The sequence below is a fragment of the Amphiura filiformis genome, chromosome 17 (assembly GCF_039555335.1).
Source record: "Amphiura filiformis chromosome 17, Afil_fr2py, whole genome shotgun sequence".
Classification (NCBI taxonomy): domain Eukaryota; kingdom Metazoa; phylum Echinodermata; class Ophiuroidea; order Amphilepidida; family Amphiuridae; genus Amphiura; species Amphiura filiformis.
In genome coordinates, this window is record NC_092644.1 from 61,219,208 (window position 1) to 61,242,950 (window position 23,743).

The 23,743-nt window shown below is 33.7% G+C and overlaps 1 protein-coding gene and 1 long non-coding RNA gene across 5 annotated transcripts in view; both read left to right on the top strand.

Annotated features, from left to right (window-relative positions):
• The window catches only part of LOC140138113 (ras-specific guanine nucleotide-releasing factor RalGPS2-like), a 65,465-nt gene that overhangs the window by 29,035 nt on the left and 12,687 nt on the right, over nucleotides 1–23,743 (top strand). For all 4 annotated transcript variants that reach the window (XM_072160010.1, XM_072160013.1, XM_072160011.1 and 1 more), the window contains 5 exons: nucleotides 12,152–12,202; nucleotides 19,753–19,836; nucleotides 20,774–20,863; nucleotides 21,999–22,091; nucleotides 23,144–23,267. In XM_072160010.1, the coding sequence (XP_072016111.1) occupies nucleotides 12,152–12,202; nucleotides 19,753–19,836; nucleotides 20,774–20,863; nucleotides 21,999–22,091; nucleotides 23,144–23,267 (442 nt within the window). The remainder of the gene's footprint in view (nucleotides 1–12,151; nucleotides 12,203–19,752; nucleotides 19,837–20,773; nucleotides 20,864–21,998; nucleotides 22,092–23,143; nucleotides 23,268–23,743) is intronic.
• On the top strand, nucleotides 1,100–8,232 carry LOC140138112 (uncharacterized). The gene is made up of 3 exons (XR_011856944.1): nucleotides 1,100–1,272; nucleotides 5,303–5,394; nucleotides 6,674–8,232. It is a non-coding gene; the product is annotated as an uncharacterized lncRNA (long non-coding RNA).

A 23,743-nucleotide genomic window follows, 5' to 3' on the forward strand; every position in this document is an offset into this window, starting at 1 on the left:
TGGGGCCCAGTACTGAGTAGTGTAATGCTGTCATCTTGTGCAACTATATAAATGCTTATTTCTGTGACTTCATGTAACAATGATAAAGATCACTGTGTACTTACGGTTTGATGATGTCCAAATGAAAGTGCTTTCATTTGGAAGCTGACCCCCTCCCTACTTCTCTATAACATTCTATAACATAAGTGGGAAATATTGGAAATGCTGACCCTAAAGATCAACTTTGACCATATTATTGTGTGATCCGAAGGAAATCACAGTTTGTTTTCCGACCAGGTGCATGTTTGTTCGCACTGAACAGGCCTAACTAGCTGGTTGTATATTCTATAATTTTCCTGGTGTGTTAACTGTGCTTACATCTAGACACCAGTTTGATTTTTTTTTGAACGGGACCCTAATTTAATGAGAAAACGCCGAAAGAAAAAAAAAAATTCGCACTGCACACAATTGCGCACAATTAGCCCAAATCTGGCATTTTCCTGTCCAAATACACCTACTTTTGGCGTTGGTGCATGAGTGCGGCATGATTGGGTGCGATAATTTAACGTGAAATTCAATGAACGAGGTTACTATTCAAGCGTCTACTACACACCATGTGGATTTGATAAACAAGCACGGTGGTTGAACTGCGCCTATGACTATTGTTCATTCTGTCTATGATATTGTCATTCCGTCTATGATCATTATTTTTTTACCGAAATAAATTCATTTTTAGGAGAACTTGCGTCTGTCAAGGTTAAACTTTACCGCTTTTACTTTACATAAATATTATATAATAACATGCATTGGGTTTTGCAATTTTACTTCGTTTGCAATTTTACTTCGTTTGTGTATAGCATTTCAAATAATAAACCCGTTTATATTGACAAAACTTCCCATCATGCATGTTAAATTGACATATCTTCCCATGAGCCTCCATTTAGGAGATGACTAATCATGAGTCATATATAGAGTTGAGCGAATTGATAGGGAATCGATAGCTAATCGATGAACTTGAACCGTTACGTAACATTGCAGCATCTTCAATATCATTTGGCGATGGGGTTTTTGGGGTTCTTGTTTTGCCCACACCTATATTTCAAGTGTTTTCAAGTGGCGTCGGGTAATAAAGAAGCGTCCCTCTTTGTCACAGCTGATCGAATTCTCCAAGACTCCAAGTTGACGGATGCGAAAAAAATCATCTCCACGATATCATCTCCAAGAAATCATCTTTAAATTATAGTTCTTCTGATCATCTTCATTCTGCAATCATCTAAACGCAAGGTGGACAAAGTATGATATTCTTCAATTTTGTTATGATTTATTGATAAGTATAATTATGATTTATTGATAAGTATAATTATGGACTATGGAAATTTATTGACGGTAGCTATTGGGACTTTTGCGCTTGATGTGTTTTGTGATCAGTTGTGGTTTACGCTCATCAGTTGTGGCCTGTTTTATAATAGGCAAAATTCATTATGATAGCTATACCGTATTTTTCCAAACTTAAATATACTTCTTGATAAATTTTACTAATATTTAATGATTTTGGTATACATTTTAGTTGAAGAACTTTGAAGGAACTGCAAATTTAGTGGTGGGTTAAGGAATCCTGATGCTTCAAATTTCTTAGGGAACAGGCTTATTTGATGCAGTATGATCTCCTGAGCATTTTGACACCATTTTCATCCAAATCGGCCAAAAAATGAGTTGGTGCCGGCCAAAACAAGTATTTGGACAGGGGGGGGGGGGTCTGAAAATCAATATTTTTGACAATAATCATTATTATATGCCTAATTCTGTTAAAGTTGATGCTGATTTGTATGTAATTGATGTCTAGAATTCCATTTATGAAAGTTGCATCAAAATTGGAGTTGTCGTTTTCTTAAAATGGCTGTTTTACGTCCAAATATGGATGTGAGGGCGCTTTGCATAAAATATGCAAACGATCTTTCAAACGGAAATTTAAATGATGTACGTATGAATATAATCATAGTTAGTACCTGCTCAAGAAATTTGAGCAGTTTACATAGTACGGTTTGATTTTGGCGGCCATTTGAATATTTCATAGAATGCTCCCATTTAACTGTACAGGGGTCAATGCACTTTCAAACGTGTACATTTCAATGGAAGGCTTCCTGAGAATACGAAAAATGGTACCACGGTCAAACGAAAAGCAATACAATGTCCAAATTTCTTGAGGATATGCCACATGTGATTATCTTCAAACTGGCATCATTAAAATTTCTTGTGAAAAGAACGTGTGCGTGTTTTATGCAAAGCGCCCTCACATCCATATTTGGACGTAAAACAGCCATTTTAAGAAAACGACAACTCCAATTTTTATGCAACTTTCATAAATGGAATTCTAGACATCAATTACATACAAATCAGTACCAACTGTAACAGAATTAGGCATATAATAATGATTATTGTCAAAAATATTGATTTTCAGACCCCCCACAGACCCCCCTGTCCAAATACTTGTTTTGGCCGGCACCAACTCATTTTTTGGCCGATTTGGATGAAAATGGTGTCAAAATGCTCAGGAGATCATACTGCATCAAATTAGCCTGTTCCCTAAGAAATATGAAACATCACCCTTTTTAAAAGGCTGTTTAACCTACCCCTACTGCAATGCAATTTCGCGAAAACATTTTCGGTTAATTTAAATTCGTACATTTCTCTGCTCGGCACTGTGACATGGTCTATTTAGCAATGTTTTCGGATTCATTTTAATCAATATTTCGGTCATTTAGCAATGTTTTCGAGTTCATTTTGGTCAATGTCAATGTTTGTCTAGCTTTGTGCGGGCTTGACTTCATTTTATAGTCCTAACGGCTTGCCTAACGTGTTCGCCTATTCCGTGTTCAGAACGTGTTCAGAATCCTAACGGCACGTATGCAACTCGTTTTATCTGTGTCTTGACGGTAGCTATCTGAGAGACCGTTTGTAACGGTTCATCTGATCAAAAGGAATAAAGTTTGTTTTGTAGTGAAAACAAAATGTCGTTACGCCTAGCAACTGACTGCTTGCAAGCGCTTGCGATCAAGGCGAATGTCGTAGACAGCAGGGCTGTCAACTCTCACGCATTGGCCGTGAGTCTCACGCATTGGGTCACGGTCTCACGCCAAGGTAGTATAATCTCACGCTTAGGTAGTAAATCTCACGCTAAAAGCTGGAAAATGAGCAAAATCTCATGCATCGTCATGAATAATTTGTTCCCCCCCCCCTCCCCCAGCTATTCACATTCTCGAGCATGGTACAAAATTAACATTGGAGTCGTCAAATCCCGGTACGCCGCTTGTCTCACGCCAAGCAATTCCAAAAAGTTGACAGCCCTGGTAGACAGTCGATTTTGATCAGAAATAATTTCTTCATTAGAATACGTTTTGGTATGGGTAGGTAATCATGATATTTTTAGAAGGAGAATTAAGGAACCGATCGATTCAAGATAAACGATCCAAATCGTTGCGTTGGCTTTATTTACCTTAAATGTTACGAATTCTGCACCCGGCTCCATGAATGATCATGATGATAAATCTCGTAATTTTGTCAATTACAAACGCAGAATAATAATTATTGCGATAGACCAACAACATCATGAACAAACATTACATGATTATGGCCATGTCATGCTAACTTTGTCATATAAAAGTACAAACTTTTGTCTTATTTTTGTATTGCATTTGCACTTGCAGTTCCTTGCATGGTGCAGGTATATGGAAACCTTGCGGTGGAAATATGATGGGAATGATTGTAATAGTTATTAGTAATAATGATCATTGATGATAACGACTATGTTCCCATCATGTAACGTCAATATGCCTCTTCAATTCTAATGTATACTTTGGTTTTACTAATTTTAATACCATGCCATATGGACTGGAGGTAGACACGTAGATGATGTACCGTACATGATAACAGCTGCTTAATATGTTGATCGTCACTTTATGTAAAGCTGAAATTATGTACAACATGTTCGCTCGCACACGTCATGGTAGGATAATCGGGTGGCCCAAAAATTATGTACAACATGTTCGATGCTCGCTCGCACACGTCATATGGTTATGTGCACTGTTAGAGTTTGATAACTTCTTAGGATAATCGGGTGGCCCAAAAATTATGTACAACATGTTCGATGCTTGCTCGCACACGTCATGGTTATCGATCGTCAAAATTTACCCCTTGCAACAGCTGCTTATGTTGATCGTCACTTTGCGTAAAGCTCATGCTCGAAACTGGGTTGCACACATCACGGTCATGTTTATGTGCCCTGTTAGGGGTGGTGCAATAATTATGTGTACCCCGGGGGGGTGAATTCTCAAAATGGTCTGCCAAAAATCGCTTGCCCCCCTTTCGCTTGCCCCCCCCCCTTTCGCCGTGCCAAAAAACCTTTGCCCCCCCCCCCCCTTTTGACGTGCCAAAAAATCTTTGCCCCCCCCTTACACATGCAAGATTTTGGGGAACCCAATTTAAAACCTTAAATTGTCTTAACATATAATGCGAAAGAGAAAGTGAGCAGGAAATTTTGCATATTTGAGCGTGTTCATAACGTTTTCCCTCGCCTTTTAGGGCGTAATATAGAAACGGTGCCCAAAATATCTGTGCCAAAAATTGCTTGGCCCCCCCCTTTCGACCAGCCAAAAATCGCTTGACCCCCCCTTTCGACCTGCCAAAAAATGCTTGCCCCCCCCTTTTGGCCTGCCAAAAATCTTTGCCCCCCTATAATTCACCCCGGGGTACACATAATTATTGCACCACCCCTTAGGGTTTGGTAACTTAGGATAATCGGGTGGCCCAAAAATTATGTACAACATGTTGATGCTCACTCGCACACGTCATGGTTATCGATGCTATAAATTTTCCATCTGCAACAGCTGCTTATGTTGATCGTCACTTTGCAAAAGCTGATGCTTGAAACTGGGTTGCACACATGACGGTCATGTTTATGTGCCCTGTTAGGGTTTGGTAACCGGGTGGCATGTGCCAAATGAACACATTTCAAATGGTAGGTCTCTACGCGCATGAGCAACAAGGGGGTGTCTGATCCAATATTTAATAGGCGGTTCTCGGAAACAACAAAGAGTATAGACCTACCGATTGAAATGTGTTCATTGGGCACATAGGGCTATGATATAATTATAAGTGATTTTAAATAAAACCTGAGAGGGTGACCAGCCAACCCATTTGGTGATTTGAGATGGACTGACCCAGTAAAATGACTGTCTCTCCGCGAACCAAAAGGCCAACACCAACACAAGAGACTAGATAGTTTTTAAAATACCATTTTAATTTTAATTATTTATTTTTCATACAGGTTCTGTGATATGCAACCGTGAAGTTCTATACCTGTGGCAACACCAAACACCAACATATAAATCACTACTGTAGTCTGGAGGATTACCAAAGGTACGGTATTTAAAACCGCTTTATCCATTTCAAAATGGAGCTTTTTGAATCTGAAGAAAATTCTTTTATTTTTCTCATAAATCCCAGTGAAATTTTAAGTCTGAAATACTTACGGTTCTCGTCCACTGTGATTCTGTGAAACACATTTTTGCTTCTAAATATTAAAACCACTGCTGCTAGTGCAATTTAGCTTTTAAAAGTCAAAACTTAAGGGCTGGGGTATGAACGTTTGGACAGTATTTATTTTGGGACATTAGAGCACATCAGACATATCGAATTGCATTCTGAATTATGAAGAATGTCATTCTGATATCAAATAATTTTGATTTTTTGAAATTCGCAATTTAATACACATTTTATGGCAAATCATTAAAAATTTATATTTTTGATATTTAACAGTACTTGAAGTAAACTTTATAAATCTGATGATTTATGAAAGGTCAAAATTTTCAATTGACCGTCGGCTTTTCCTCCCTGCTACATACACTTTCAGAATATATCATTAGATTTATATAATTTACTTCGATGACTGTTATATATCAAAATTTGAAAAATATCAAATTTTTATAATTTGTCATAAAATTTGTATTATATTGTGATTTTAAAAAAATGAAAATTATTTGATATCAGAAAGATATGCTTCGTATTCAGAATGCAATTCGATAGGTCTGAGGTGCTCTCATGTCCCAAAAAAATACTGTCGAAACGCAATAAACGCTCATTTTGGATCCCTTAAAGGAAGGGACATGGTAAAATATTTAGTATTCTTATACAATGTACATATTGAGACTTTACAAAAAAATGTACCATTAAAATTATTGTTTCCAAATTTTGAGTTGCTTGTTCGTGCAGTTTTGATGAGAAGCAATGCCTCACAGGATATGCAGATTATGAACTAAACGAAATTTATCTCAGGCGATAAATTTTAGTATTACTTTACTAATCTTAACGAGTAAAATATGAGCTTTATGCCAATACCAAAAATCTCAGTTTTGATATAAAAATTAAGGGGAAAAAAGGGGGAGGGGTTAAGTTAAGACAGTACTCTACATGTAATGTATATGTATGTTTGTATCCTTCTCTGGCGGACTCTAAACAAGTGATGTGGAAATACCTGGCTAACCATAGACCCTTGATGATTATGAATTTCTCGTTGACACAAAATATTTTTTCAGTTGTTTTGGAAAAGCGGCCAGATGTGTAAGTGGCAATAAGATATTAATTTTGTTAAATTTTTAAGTTAAACTAATTCGTAATTTTATGTACAATTTCCTTTCAGTTGCTGCTGAAATGGGACCCAAGCTCTGCAAACTACAATGGAACATGATGATAGAATACATTTATCAGCCCAGCAAAACAGTAGCGAAGATAGACATGCAAAAAACAAATGCCTCCAATTGATGACAAATCATGAAAAACATAAATTTAAAGACTGTTTTTCTCACAGTCTTAATTGTGGAAAATGGATTCATCAGATTCAGAACTTTTCATTAGGGATACCGTTTTTTAATAAGGAATATGAGTGACAAACTTTAAGACTATTTTTCCCACAATCATGAAAATATGGGTACATGTATATCATGAAGATTGGGGCCACAATGTCGAGTTAAAAACATGAAAATGTAAATAAAATAATTAAGAAACTCCGACATAAATACATATGTAAGAGTGTTCTGGACTACCTATTGTCAATGCTGTTTGTCGCAAATGCATTTTAAGATGTGTAGACTGAACACTGTATCGCTGACATTGGTTTTAAATGAGTTTTGTCAGATATGAGGGGTCAGACTCCAGCCCCAGTCATGAAACTTATATTCAGAAAGATTTTATTTAAATGGTTAATTTAAACAAACCAAGATGTCATGTATATTACAGAGAGCTGATACATAATTTATGTTTGCAATACCGTATTTAATTTATTTAATTCTGTATGTGCAGCAGGGTATAATGTATGATGTTATTGCCGTAATCACAATCTATTTTTGATATAATTTTGATACAGATTTTGATCGGGCCCTAAGGAAGATCAGCGTTTCATTGATGGGGTTACGCTGCTTCAAGAAAGTATAAATAGATGCATTAGTTTTTGATACACTTGGAAATAGGAATACATCCTGTTATCATATGATATCAGCTAGTATCAAAATATAGTGTATCAAAAAAACCTGGCTGTTGAACAATCAAGTGTATCAAATCCTATCAAAATCTTTCAAGTGTATCAAATTGTATCAAAATCTTTCAAGTGTATCAAATTGTATCAAAATATTTCAAGTGTATCAAATTGTATCAAATTCTTTCAAGTGTATCAAATTGTATCAAAATTGTGCAAGTGTATCAAATCGTATCAAAATCTTTCAAGTGTATCAAATTGTATCAAAATCTTTCAAGTGTATCAAATGGTATCAAAACACTTTCAAGTGTATAAAATTGTATCAAATTTTTTGCAAGTATCTAACCGTATCCAAATCTTGAAAGTGTATCAAATTGTATCAAAGTTGATATGATTTGATACAATTTGATACTTTTTGATATATTTTGATACAATTTGATATATTTTGATACATTTTTTATATATATCAAAATGTCCCATTTTGATATACTTTTGATACAGTAGGCTACTTTTTGATACAATTTTGATATTATCAAAACTATATCCAATTTCTGCCAGGGTATACCCAAAATATGTAGTACCACTACCTCAATATTCTACTTTCTTTCCTACCAATAATCAGAGCAAATAAACTTATAACTTACTGAAGACAAAGGACTTAATGGACTTACAAATAGAAGCTTGATTACAGGAGATAGTTACTGGTCATGTATACTTGCATGTAAACATACTTGTGTTACCAATACTTTGATAAGCTCCATATGTGGTAAGCTTATAATTATAGGCTTACTGGTATATGGTATGGAACCTCGTTAAGCACAGTACCGGTACTTTAAATATGCTTTTTTCAGTATGCTTTAAATGTACTTTTCTAGTCATTGTGCTTTATTTGTACTTTTAAAGGTACTTTGTTTTATTGTCGTTCGAATATCGCACATTGCAATGTTGTTTAGAAAGCACATTTAAAGCACAGTGCTTTAAATATACTTGTTTTGGTATAAAGTATAATTAAAGCACAGTACTTTAAATATGCTTGTTTGGTATAAAATACAATTAAAGCACAGTGTACTCTAAATATGCTTTTTTCAGTATGTGCTTTAAATGTACTTTTCTGGTCATTGTGACTTATTTGTACTTTAAAGGTACTTATTGTCGTTCCAAATGTCGCACATTGGAATGTTGTTTAGAAAGCATATTTAAAGCACAGTGCTTTAAAAATACTTGTTTTGGTATAAAGTATAATTAAAGCACAGTACTTTAAATATGCTTGTTTGCTTATAAAGTACAATTACAGTACAGTACTTTAAATGTGGTTTTTTCAGTATGCTTTACATGTACTTTTCTGGCCATTGTGCTTTATTTGTACTTTAAATGTACTTTATCGTCATTCCAAATGTCGCACATTGGAATGTTGTTTAGAAAGCATATTTAAAGTAGGCCTACAGTGCTTAAATATGCTTGTTTTGGTCCAGGGTCGATATGTCCTTTAAATAACCCAACATTAAAACATTCTATGCCAAATTTTTCCAACCTTTCTAAAAGAATAGTTCTGAAACTACAGTTTGTCCACTCTGAAGTACAAAGTGACAAAGCGCATACAAAGCATGTAAACAGCACTGCGTCTATGCTGCAGCTATGTCTGCCTTCAGCCTTCAAAGTCAGCACAATGTAAAATCCGCATCAATACTATGTACTTCAAACTAGACAGACAGTATATACGTATTCAAAACAAAGGCCTTAAAGCTACAATGTACGACAACCACCCATTCCCATTTTCTTCAATCATTCAACCACAAGTCGACAACCACCAAACAATCCTATTTAGAACTTTTCAACTAAAATTATAGCCACACTCTACACACATACCAATTGGGTGTCAAACAATCCAAAAATTACCTCACAAGTCAATGTGACACATATAAAAACATACCTCAAGGCCATCGTACATTCTAGCTTTAATACACTGTTCATAAATTAAATAAAACTCTGTGCAATTATGTTAACTTTTGTAACGTCATTCCAGAACAAATAAATTTATATGCTTAAACTAATATTTCCAACTTCAGATTCTTTATTTTGTCTCATCTTATTTATCCCTTTTAAGAAACAATAGTAACACATATTAACAACTATAAGTCAACTTCATATTAACAATTACATAACATTCTAAACACACATTCAACATATAATACAAACCTTCACAAAAAAAACTCAACCTGCAAACAGAACAAACATTCTCTAAATTATAATCAACAACTACTCAGTATTTTATCAACAATTATACATTCCATACATGTGTTCATGCATATCAAAAGCATGCACTTGAGGGCTCATACATATATCTCTCATTTCAAATAATAGCCATGAATAAAAACCAGACATTTCAATAAAAAAGTCACTTCAAATCATCCACAAGTCACATAGTTTAAAAATACAAAACATTCCTTAAGGGAAGGGGTATGTACGTTTCAACAGTATTTATTGTGGGACATTAGAGTACATCAGACCAATCGAATTACATTCTGAATACGCAGAATGTCCTTCTGATGTCAAATAATTTTGATTTTTTGAAATTCGCAATGTAATACACATTTTATGGCAAATCATTTAAAAATTGATATTTTTGATATTGAAATTTTATACATCTGATGATTTATAATTGAAGCTTATGTAGGTGGAATAAAAAGCCCACAATCAATTGAAAATTTTGACCTTTCGTATTGAAGATATGGATTTTTCCCCCCAAAACACCAACAAAAATTAAGTCTTTTGGGGGAAAAAATCCATTTCTTCAATATTAAGAAAGGTAAAAATCAAACTTTAATAATTTGTCATAACATTTGTATTATATCATAAATTTCATAAAATGTAAATTATTCGATATCAGAAAGACATTCTTCGTATTCAGAATGCAATTCAATAGGTCTGATGTGATCTCATGTCCCACAAAAATGCTGTCGAAACGCTCATTCCAGTTCACTTAACATGTCACTTAACCATGATTTGAAGTGACCTCCACATGCTATGAGTCTAGTATTCATTCCAAACTATTATGAAATAAAAAAATATACAACCATCAAGTGCAACCTTTTCATATGGATGTACACAAATAACAACAAACCCATCTATACATAGTTGCCACCCCAATATCCAATCCTATTTATAAAATGTCCATTTCTACATTCCATAACATAAACAACACAACACATACAACTCTTACACCTCAAAATCAATCCATAATACACATTACACACACTCGGATCACACAAGGTTCTGAACAGAAACTCGACATACAACCCAAAATGCACATCAAAAACCAGTAATCAGGATCACACAAGGTTCCCAATTACCACCAACCAACCTGAACCACAAACCGCAAATGCCGAAAACCGCGAAACCCGAGAACCGCTCTAGTTTACTAGTTTTTTACAAACGTAATCAGAGTTTTTGACCCCTTCCCCCACTAATGAAATGACTTTCGTTTATAAGACATCATCAAATGTTTCCCTTTAATAATAGTATCAATGGTATTTGACTTTAGGCACAGGGAGTCAAGTTTGTTATGTACATGTAGTTGCTTAAACACAGATTCATTCAAGAATCCAGATAAACAACACATTCGGTATATATGCATGCTTCTACTAGTTTGGTGAATCTTTGAAGCTATATTAATATCAATAGCATCTATCCGTCTTGAAAACTGAGAGGGGGACATTTGGTCTCAATTGTCAAAAGAGGCTGAAAAGAAGAAACAATGGATAGCTTTTCAAAAAGTGAGGGGAGACACATCACACAACCCCATGCCTTCCAGGATTGATGCCTATGATACTAGATAATTTACTACACCAACTTTATACGAACTGCATTGAAGTTTACACAATCTTGATGATGATTGCATGATTTCAACATTGTCACACGTACACCACAAGTTGAATTAAAGTCAAACATGATTACTCATCTAGATAGATAAGGACAATGTTGAAAGTTTATTATGGTAGTTATAAAAGTACTCAAAATGTTTGTGTTTATATATATTTTTTTCCGGGGACTTTAAAAGTAAATTTAAGTAAGTGCAAATATTTGAGGCATAATATCTTTAAAAATATACATTAAGATCTTTTAAGTCTTTGTACCTGGGATTTACACATATAATAATGATTTTATGTGACAAAAATTTACGAATCTGGTATTATTGTCTTTATTTTATCACACATATTTTGAAATGTGGGTTTCCGATAACAGCTATCGATATGATGGGTGACAGCACAGGTTATAGAAGGAATCTGTGGTGACAGTTCCAAACTTCCTTTGAGGTTTGATACATTGACCTATACTCTTAGTGAATAGTATAACGAGGTGTTACAAGTCTTATTAATAGTTTGGATGTGTGCCAAGAAATATTAGATGAATGAAATTCCAATAGCATAGGATGCCTTGAGACATGGGATACACATACCAGATGTGTGATGTCATTTTGTCCATGGAAGTATCAAACATATGAAAACAAAAACAGTCTGTACAGTCTTGGTGCTGTTATTTTGTTCTTTCCTTCCCTTCCCTTTTTTCCCATTATAAAACTTGTATATTCCAAATAAAAGTTTGCTGATGAGATACTAACATGCGCTATGTTAATGTTCTATTTTTCAGAGCCAGATCACAATGATGGACATCCCCGTCTTCAAAGCAATTACTCCAGATGTAAGTACATGAATTTAACAATTAGTGGGTTTCTTAGCAGGTTCGCCGTCGGACAAGTTTAGAACTGTCAGTTCTAAACTTGACAATTGACAGTTCTAAACTTGTCCGACGGCGAACCCGCTAAAAAACCCACTAATTGTTATGAATTCCTGTCGTAAAAGCCTATCCCACAATTTACATGAATTTAGTTCTAAGCAGGCCCGTACGCAGGGGGGGTGCGGGGGGTGCGACCGCACCTCCCCAAATTTGCAAAAGTGTACAAAAAGTCCAAAAATTTAAGAATTTGCGAGCGTAGCGAGCAAAAAAATCAGGGTTTTTACCTTTTTTTGGTCAAGAAAGGTCCAAATTTTTGGGGTAAAGTCCACTTTTCACAAAATCGCCCCCCCTTGAAAAAAGTCCACTTTTTCAAAATCAGCACCCCCAAAAAAATCCTGCGACGGGCCTGGTTCTAAGGGATGCTTGTCACATTGCTAGTTTTCTTACAAAACCTCTGATTGGTTAATTAAATGATATAATCAATAAGTAACCAATCAATATAGAGCTTTTATATCTCTGAGCAATTCTATGCTTAATCCCCTTCAGACCATATCTTTGATTGGCTCAATACATAATATTAGCCCTCTTTGCAACCAATCAAAATAGTTCTTAGATTTAGAGGCAGATAATTAGCCGGTAGTGCCCATACGTGTAGGATTAAAATACGGCAACAGGAATCCTATACAGGGTGCTTCTGATAGATTTATTTGAAAAAGTGAGGTCCTTTAAAGCGTGGAACTCTCTGCAAGGGGGGACCGTCTTCAGTTCAAGGAGGTCTGCATTGTGAATTATGTCCTGTACAAAAATGGCGTAAACGTCCTCGGTATTTCAATTGAGTACGGATTCAGACGGCTGTGTTTGCATAGTCCTAAATGGCATCCATGTTTGGAGGTGATTACATGTGGGTGTGTGTATGTGTGACAGTTAATCAGCATTAAACAAAAGAACTAATCTTTTAGAAATACTTGGTACAAGAAAAGAGTGATGCTACTAAAATATAAGATTTATTGAGACCTGGTCCCGAAACCTTCATTCCTGTAAAAGTTTGCACATGCTGTTGGCAATTAAAAGAGCCCAGGGACTCATTCCTGAAAAAGTTTCTGCAACGCATGAAAAGGTCTCATACCCCCAAAGAGTTTTACCATTAACATGCATCATTGAAAAGTACTTGTAACTTACAATGATTTACTTTATACTATGTATGAAATGACCCCTGGTTATGTGGAATAGTTGATGATTCATGTTCCCATTATGTATGTGTGAGTAAATGCTATGGACGATTACAACATTCCTAGCTTAACACCCAATATGGTCTGCTGCTAAGGATTACGTGTGTAAATGGAAGTTTAATACAGACTTGGCTTCCAAAGGAACCTTAAATATTGTGCTCATACTATAATTTTAAAAAGCAACTGGATATAAATAAAATATTACAGAATAAGTTGATGATAAAAATGACGATTAAGCAACTTGAACATGTGATCATATCAGTAGTTGTGTGAAGTAAGACATCTGCACTATTGATATGTAGTATGGGTACCTTGCATATGTGTTTTTTTAACATCATACTTTTAAAGGAACAAGCATGTCTTAAAATAAAATAAACATCAGTCTCAAAAAAATTGTTTGATTGTTCTCATCCGACTGACTGAAAAAAGTACCGTCCATAATTTTGGAAATTCCAGAAAAAGTTTTTTTCTTTCAAAATGATTGGCATCCTGAAAAGTTTTGTAAACAGTATCTTCACACTTCTAAACTGTTTAAAAACATGAATGAAGTGGTATAGTATACACTAGAGAAATATCCCAAATCATACCTATTTGGGATATTTATTGCGCTAATACATGTTTTGTTTATGACATTTTTACAAATTATTGAAAGAAAAATTAGACCAACTGACCGACCCCCTACCCCTTGGAGAGGGATCTACATATACGGGCAAATAACCATATTTTGGCATCAGTTATCTCTTTCTATGTTTTGTTATTTGAAAATATTTTTGTGCTTAATTAAAACTTTGCTTCATCATACATCACACTTTTATTCTATAAAATTTTTTTGTAGTATGTGTTTGTTTGTTTGTTATTTCCCCCTACTGTACATAAAAATTATGTACATTTCAGGAGACAGAACTAGGAAGGAAAAGTACGTCACACACACAAGCTCAATAATTAATTATTGTATTTTGAATATAAATATAGCCACATTTTCAAGAAAAACTGTAAAAATTCTACAGTGGGTATCTATTGAACAGTTATATTAACTAAAACTGACAATGTACATAGCCAGGATGTGCAGGTTTTCTGCACATAAGTAAATCTTAGTGCTTCTGGTTATGAAGGCTGGGTTGAATCCAAGACCATGAAAAATAGAGTGAATGTTTTTCCTTCACTTGAGTAAAACACATAATCTCTCGAGGTAGTACATTTGTGCACCCACGATAGCAAGCTAATTCAAAGATCAACATTGAAATCAGGTTAGGTAGAAATTTGTGTTGCCGCACAGCATTCAGTCTATAGCCTAATTACATTGAGGAATCCTTGAGTTTACTATTAAGTTTGCTCCTAGGGATTGCAATCATAGCAGGATTCAGTGTGGTTTGCCTTACTTGCTATTGTAGGGTTGCCAATGTTGTTATTTACCCATCCAATTGGGAGTATTCCTGGTGGTTTGCCCAAGTTTCCTGACTTAATCCCGCTCTTAATGGATGTAACTGTTAAGAAAATTTGTTTGCCCACCTTGAATTTTTGAGTATGACACTTTATCGAATTAAGTATTTTAATGTTTATTGCAAACTATAATATACGAAGTATAATTTAGTTACTATTTGGGTACATAATTTGTTTGTTTCAACAGATTATGCATTGATAAGTTGTTTTTACAGAAATCTGGGTTTTTTTGCTACGGGCTCATATGGTAGGTCATGGACTTGTGGTACCATCAGTCAATTCATATGATGATAATGTGGTGTATTGAAAGCAACTGTTTCAACATAATAGATGCTTATAAGATCGCATAAATGAATACTTTTGAGAGAATTTGCTGAAAAAAGAATTGTTTGTGTTTTTCTCATCTCATTTGCTGTTAATTTCTTTAGTGCAGCTCTTTCCAAAAATCCGTAGTGACATTTACCCTCTGAAAACATTTTGTGACAGAAAGCTGGCAATATCTTTTGAACTGACATAAGTAAATTTGTATGACTACACATTTCTTGACTCTGTTTTGTAATAGTCTATTTGTTTATGTGGAAAACATGCACATATTTATAATCAATTTATTTTTCATTTAATTCATTTTGAACTATGTAATGATAATATTATGAATATTAGTGAGAGGCAGCCATATTTGATTACAATATGGTTATTGTAACTAATATATGGCATAATATATTGCTGGCAATGGTGTACATATCAGTCAATTGATTACATGATGACTATTGCAGACTAGTATATAACTGACATGCCATCGATTCACTTTATGATATTTGTTCATCAGTTATCTTGGAAAAGTACATGAACCCATTGTTTAATCTAGTTATTATGCATTATTTCATTTGTTTGGTTTGTTGACAGCTTGGTTGCATGCATACTATTATTTATTTCCTTAAAAATTCAAACATAAACTTAAAGATAATTGCAACAATTTAAATCTTTGTGGTTAAATTTTATTATTTATTTATTTGTTTGTTTATTTATTTATTTATTTATTTATTTATTTATTTATTTATTTATTTATTTATTTATTTATTTATTTATTTATTTGTTTGTTTATTTGTTTATTTTTATTTTTTATGGTTAATTTGTTAATGTTTTAATAATTTAATACATTTTAATATTTCAATATTATTATTATTTTTCTACTTATTTCTTAATTATTTCGCTATTTGTTATTCTCTTTCAAAATTACGATTGGATTTGCAAATCGGGTGAAAGCAGTCAAATCGTGCATATGTATTTGGCATAATTTTATTTTTGTTACAAGATTTTATTATCATATTAAATGACGATTTATCGTCATGCTTTCTTTACCGCATTGCCCGTAAAATCAAACCGAGTGGGATGAGGATACACTTGCCTAGTAGTATAATCAAATAATATCAATTGGAATAGATATAAACCTAGGGCTAGGTCACTCTGATTGAAATAGATTTGCATTGTATTACAATAGAGATTCATTTGTAAAGTGTACCTTTCAGGGCATATCAATTACTTAGTCGATGAAAACTGAATTCGTGAATCTGGGTCGTGAGTGATTGCTATTGTAATTTCATAATAACGATTTGATGAGTAAATAATACTACATAGTAAAGTATAATATGTGTACTTCCATATCAAAACGATGCACTTGTCGGCTGCTACATTGTACATGTGTCTCATTTTACATAATAGTTAGGAATAAATACCAGACTCATCTCAAGTGGAGGTCACCTTAAATCATACCAAAGTCACTTGATTTAGGAATACAGAGAACATGTTCCTAAACTATGTGACCTGGGGATGTTTTGAAGTGACGTCCACTTGAGATGAGTCTGGTATTTATTCCTAGCTATTATGTGAAATGAGACACATGTAGCAGCCGACAAGTGCATCGTTTTGATATGGATGTATATATGTGCAGTTGATAAAATTCTATCGGTATTTTGACCTGTGATTTTCTAGTTGAATATAATAGCTTAAGGGTGAATTGATTTGGCCTGTGATACCCAGCCTAGTTTGTTAATAATGATCGGTCACACACACAATGACATGCTTTAAAGCCACAGTCACTAAATATTCACTTATATCGCTTTATATTTGTGTAATGTAAAGCTAGAAGCCCTCCGCGTTGCCGATTTTCCACGAAAATTGTGGAATTCGTCAAGAAACATGGAAAAAGCAGTTTTGCTAAAAAGAGAAAAAATGAACTGAAAAAAGCTTAAAAAAGCAAAATTAAGAAGAGAGTCTCTTGCCGAGGAACATACTAAACAATTATTAATGTTGAAATTCAATGAAGACATTAAAAAAAGACTAAAAAGAAGGACGACTACAGTAAGTAGTAAGGTAGGCAAATCGTTATCGCAAAATTTATGAAGCGGAGAAAAGAGGCTTTGTAAAGCAGAAAATTTTGGGCTTTAGTGTAATGTTTAGAAGTAACTTCAAGTAATACAAGACATCAATTTTATTTTCATTGAAATTAAAACGCTGCCTTTTGCTGTGTATGTGTGCACATTATAGTCGCTGTTAAAAGTGTGCTTTCACACCTGACATCTCGGATCCATGTTGAACTCTTGACTGTTGGGTTCTTTTCTCATGCGACATTGGACTAAAAATGTGGTTAAAATGCATACATTGGATAAAGCTACAGTACAGAGTCATAGTATAGGAATTGTGGTTAAAAATTATACCCAAATAATTGCAAAACATTTCCTCTGTATGCCAATGTACTACAAATGCATAATACTGTCCCCGCTTGCATAGTCCTGTTAGTGTTACATTTTCCATGATTTGCACGAAAAAGGTGTATGTGTTTACATTTGTATATGGCCATACAAACAAGGACAAAATGGACAAAAACCTTCCCTGACAGTTATTACCAATACCAATATTATTTCAGCATTTTGAGTAAGGAATAACAATATTAAACTTTGACAGAAATTATACATTATAGAGTCTTTAACTAACATGCGATCTTTAGTTGGCGACCATTCAAATTTCACAATTCAGATAATTATTAAAAGGGTGCGGATAAGAATTTGTCTCTGATGATATCATTAGGGTGTATACCAATCCATTAATCTCTCTTAATACTAATATCTGTGATGATGATGAGTATATATGAAACACCAGATGTTACTCTCATTCAAATCATTTGTATTAACAGTAATATAACAAGAATTACAATATTAAATACATCTGTGTTTCATGAAATGACTCAATTTGACATTCCAGAAATAAAGCTATTTTGGTTTAAATTCTTTTGATAAAATGGAATTAGTCATCTTGGTGTTAAGATGTCAGTGTTGCTGAAATGAAATATAGTGCAAATCTATTAACCCCCTGGACACTACTGGTCATCTAACAGCATTTCTGATTGGTTGATAACTTGAAATGCTCATTTCAATCGCTATAATATGACTAGGCTTTAAACAATTTATGGTCAAACTTACATTTGCAAATGATCTTATTAATACCCCCCTGGTTGGTTCAAAATTGGACACATTATTCATTTTGGCCAATCAGCAGGTAGTTCTCATTGGGGTAAGCCAAAAATGTCCAATTCCCAATGACACAGTTCAATAAGCGCTTTGTTCATACTTATGCTAAGGCACTATATAAATTCCGTTTATTGTATTGTTTATTGTAATAACCTCCATTCACTAAGCATAGCTCACAATTTGACCTCAAGGTGTTGAGGATGAGTTTTGTACCCAACACATTCAAATGATGAAATGTCATTCTCTTGGATTTTAAAGAACTTAGCCAGCAAGATGAGTATGCTAGAGATGCTACAATCATTTCAACACATTATGAATTCAAAAACAAAATGCACTTGCCCCACTTTGCCTGCTCATATTCGACATTACTATAGCTTTATCAGGTTAATTGAATCTAGAAATAGCAAGCTAGAGCCAGGGGGTACAGGATATATTAATGGATAGGGTGATATCATGTCATGCTATCATCAGCAATATGATTATAATGTAATGTTCTTCCACATTATCAATATCTTTCACTCCATTAGACTTATTGCTTGTCAAAATATTGGTGTTATTTTTATTGCATCTTTATCTAGTCAAATATACAGTGTAGAGAATAATAGTATTTAGGTTTCAATTACCGTACTGACGCGAGTATAGTCCCACCTTCGAGTAAAGTCCCACCCCCAAATTTTCGAAAAATTTCAGAAATTAAAAAAAAAAAAAAAATTTTTTGGTATTTTTAAAAAATTTTTAAAAAAAATTTAAAAAAACATTAAAAAAAAAAAAAAAAATAAAAAAAAAAAAAAAAAAAAAAAAAAAAAATTAAGATGTTATGTATTTTAATATGAAAATTGATACTTGGTATTCATGTCATAATCTATTAATGATTTAAAAATGCATTCAAATTCAATGCATTTTGAAATCATTAATAGACTATGACATGGATACAAATTATCAATTTTCATATTAAAAATACAAAATATCTTGAAATTTTTTTTTTTTTTTTTTTTTTTAGGTCAACCATGAATGATCCTAGCATTTAGGTCTAGGTCTAGGGACACTACAAAACCGAAAAAATAAAAAACATAAAAAAAAAAAACATAAAAAAAAAATAAAAAATTTTTTTTTTTGAAATTGAGTATAGTCCCACCCCCAATTTTGAAAAATGTTCACCCAAAAACGGGGTGGGACTATACTCGCGTCAGTACGGTAATTGTTGTGAGTTGTGATTTTATTTTATCAGTAATGGATTGAGCTTCTTGTGTATTTAATGATTTGTTTGTATTTTTTATATTTTTATGATTTGTTTGTATTTTTTATATTTTTGTGTGTGCAGGAGCTGAGTAGTTGTGCTTGGTCTGGAAAAGAGAAGAACAATCTATGTCCAAATGTTGTGAATTTTACTAGGAGATTCAATCATGTAAGTTGAAATTGAATATGTAATATGATCAAGCAAAAAGCATCAAATGTCAGTGGATTGATTCTGAAATGGGTTATTCCAATTGAAATGTTTGCTTATCTGTATGTTGAGGATGCAATGCTTTGGTACCAGGGTACGTCAAGAACAAGCACAACAAACCCCATGACAGCTTTTAAAGCCAGCTGAGACTTCTTTTAAAGTGAAAACTCTTGTTGTTGGCAATTCCTTTGCTGAGCAGAGACCACCTATGATGGGATTATCTCCAAACTTCAAATTGTGATCCAGATGCTGCTTACAAAGCCAGGAAAGACACTTATGAGATTCAATGGGCTGTTCCATTTGAAAATTACACCCCCACTGTGCTTTGAATTCCAACCAAATTCAACAGTTTAAATTATTACAGATCCAGCCATTTTCATCCATAAAAATTGGAAAAGGTCAAATAATATTGTCAGATTAAGGCCAAATTGCAAAATTCAACTGGATTTTTAAAATGTAGACAATTTTCAGCTGAATAATAAATTCAGGCACTAACAGATGGATTACAAGGCACAGTGGCATTACCAGGTAGACATGGGACATTTGCCCTCTCCTAGCAAGTGGCTGATTGGTTTATCTTCATGATAACAAATGACTTCAATTACCTGTTACTATGAGTTCTGTGAAGTTGGATATTTTACAAGATATCCACCGTATAACTAAACGATAAGTGCACGTTTGTTGGGGTTATTACAAACTGCTAAGTAAAAGATATATCTTATAGTTGTTTTTGCATTTCAGTAACTGTTGTTTAACGGTTTATTCATTTATTTTAAAATATGCTTAGTTCATCGTGAATAACATTGCAGTTTAAATATGGACTAACAGCTTTGGATGTCGCTATTGTATCAATCATGGTTCTTATCAAAGCTTTTTATCTTGTTTTTCTCCACACAAGGTTACTTTCTGGGTTGTGAGAGAAATACTAACAGCACAGACACTCAAGATCAGAGCCGAGATCTTGGGACAGTTCATTAAAGTAGCAAAGGTACGTAAAACATTTTGGGCTAGTTATTTATTAAATGAAAGACTTTTAAAGGAGCATGACATGAATTTCTTCATTTCCTGTTTTCTATCTTACATGGAGGCCTACCATTAAAATATTATTGCTCCAGCGGTTTCGATATGAGAAGCAAAAATGTGTATAACAATGCCCCATAGGATAGTACATGCTTTTGATTACAATTACCAACATTAATCTCACTTTTGATGAAAAAAATGGGGGACGAGGCTGTCGAAATGGGGTGCACCTCTGTAATAAAATACAACTTAAAAGTTAAATTTTATTATCTAATACTGTTCTTATAATGATAGAAGATGGTGCTACAATTTGATATTTTTTTAAGTTCAAAAATGATTTAATGTTCACAGGACTGACAGATTTACACGTTGTTGTTTTTGCTTTGGTAATGGGAGTAAAATAAATATGCTTCTAACTAATCAAGTTTATATCAAAGTGAGCTTTGCTGAGTAATATTTTGATGATGATAAAGTTCAATTTAATATTAACAAATGCTAAAGTAAGGCTACACTGGTACACTATATATGTGCTAGCTAAAAGATTCACTTTGTACACCCACATAGATAAACATGATGTGTATGATAGTTTTGATATTTCCTGGATGGAAGTCATACATATGATTGGCTTTGACCTAAGCTGTCACATTCACAACCACTGGCCAGTAGTATTAATTCAAAACCTCCCCTATTATTTAACAAATAATTGTTCTCAACCCCTGGACACTACTGGTCATCTAACATCACTTCTGATTGGTTGATAACTTGTAATTTTCATTTCAGTTACCAATTATGATTATGCTTTTAACTTTTTATGGTCAAAATTGCATTTATAGATGATCTTATTAATACCCTCCTTGATTGGTTCAAAATTGAACACAATATTCATTTTGGCCAATCCGCAGGTAGTTCTCATAGGGTTAATAGTTATGCTTGCTATATTTGCCTATGTTAACCCTAACATTGCCACTGCTTTTTGGTGAAACAGCATTGCCATTGTTATGAATAAGTTAGCCTCTTTTTCACCTAAATTGAGGTTCTGGCACTGACCAAATATTCAGTGATATTTGATTCTAACCATACTTTCTTGCTGTTTCATTTTGTAGAAATTATATGAAATCAACAATTTCCATTCATTGATGGCAGTAATATCAGCGATTCATAGTGCTCCGATATTCAGACTCACCAAGACATGGAGTGTAAGTAGAGAACAGGAGTTTTGTGAAAAGTTCATTTTTTTGCTGGTTGAGAAGCATATTATAGCGATAGAAGTTGGAAATTTTTCATACAACATCTCTGATTTTGAATTGGTTCACTTGTTTTTAAATGTGTGATACTAAGCTTCCGTAAGGTAAACGTGGCAAGCCTCTATACACAGTCATGCGTCATATGTTGAGATATGGTGTTTTAAGAAAATGCAAGATTTTTGTGTTCATCACATTTTGCCAATAGCAGATTCATGAAATAGATCGCATAAGAATCAACAGATATTCACCAGTATAATCTGCATTGAAATTATATGAGTGGTTCTAGAAGAATCCAAATTGGGCTATGCCAGTTGAAATCCATACACCCCCTATGGAAGACATGACCTTAATAATCAACACAGGGAGTGTGAATTTCAAAAGAGGTTAGTGACTACATTTGAAATTTATACCCACTGTGTTAGAGATTAAGGTCATATCATCCACAAAGGGTGTATGAATATCAACTGGAATAGCCCACTCATTTTTGCCAATCTATTTTGAGAGAATCTTCACAATAGCAAGAATTGATCAAACTCTCAATGAATGTAATCACTAGGGAATCAAACCCTTGCAGATAAATATATTTACACCACCAAATGCAAAATTTAGATTTATCATGCAACCCACGCATGTATTAGCATGGTATGAAAACAGTCAGTTTGCTGCTTTGATCTTTACAACCAATGCCATTCTTGCATTTACTTACAAATGAACTTCAAGGTTTGTTTATACACATGATTTATTTATAACTTTTAACCAAGAAGCTAGGCAAAGCCCAATAGTAAAAAAGTCTTGTCAGCTAAACAAAAATGAAGAACGAAAAGAAGCTAAATAAAATTAATAGAAAAAATAAGAGTGAAATAAAATATTAAAAAAAATACCAAACCATGATAAAGAAAATGGACTGGCTACAGTAGGTGGTGGCTAACAGGAGCCTTGTTTAAAAAAAATGTCCAGTTTATGCACATATCTTCTGTTCACAAATTACTATTTATATGTTGCAGTTATTACATAGAAAAGAGAGAGCTACTTATGACAAATTAGCAGAGTTATTATCAGAGGATGAGAATAGACAACGGTTAAGAGATCTTGTGGATTCAGCAAGGTTACCATGCATACCATTTTTAGGTAAGTGAAAAAGAATTGTAATCAAGAAAAAAAGTATATCTGAAGTTCCCTGGTAGAGAAATTTCTCTTCAGCTTGGTATGTTAGTCTCTGCCAGTACAAGTAATTAGATGTAACACTTAAAAGCAAAAAGCATGCTTCCTTGTTAACTTAGTAGGAGGACTTGACTAAAAACCCAGAGGTCCTTGGTTCAAACCCTGGTCAATGATACCTTGTTTTCATTCCCTGACTAACATGAAGTAACATGTAATAATGCCTTTAGTCTCACAAACTAAGTAATCTTTAACACATAAATAATTTGTAGACATTTGAACATAAAAGATAAGATTGAAAAGTGCTAAATCATCTAATCTGCATATAAGAAGTCTGTTCTAAAATTTTAATTTGGAAAAGTGATGAATATCTCAAATTACTCCTGTGGAAAGCATTTGAGAGCATTGTTGAAACATGCATTACATTACAAAAAGTTGGTGTTATT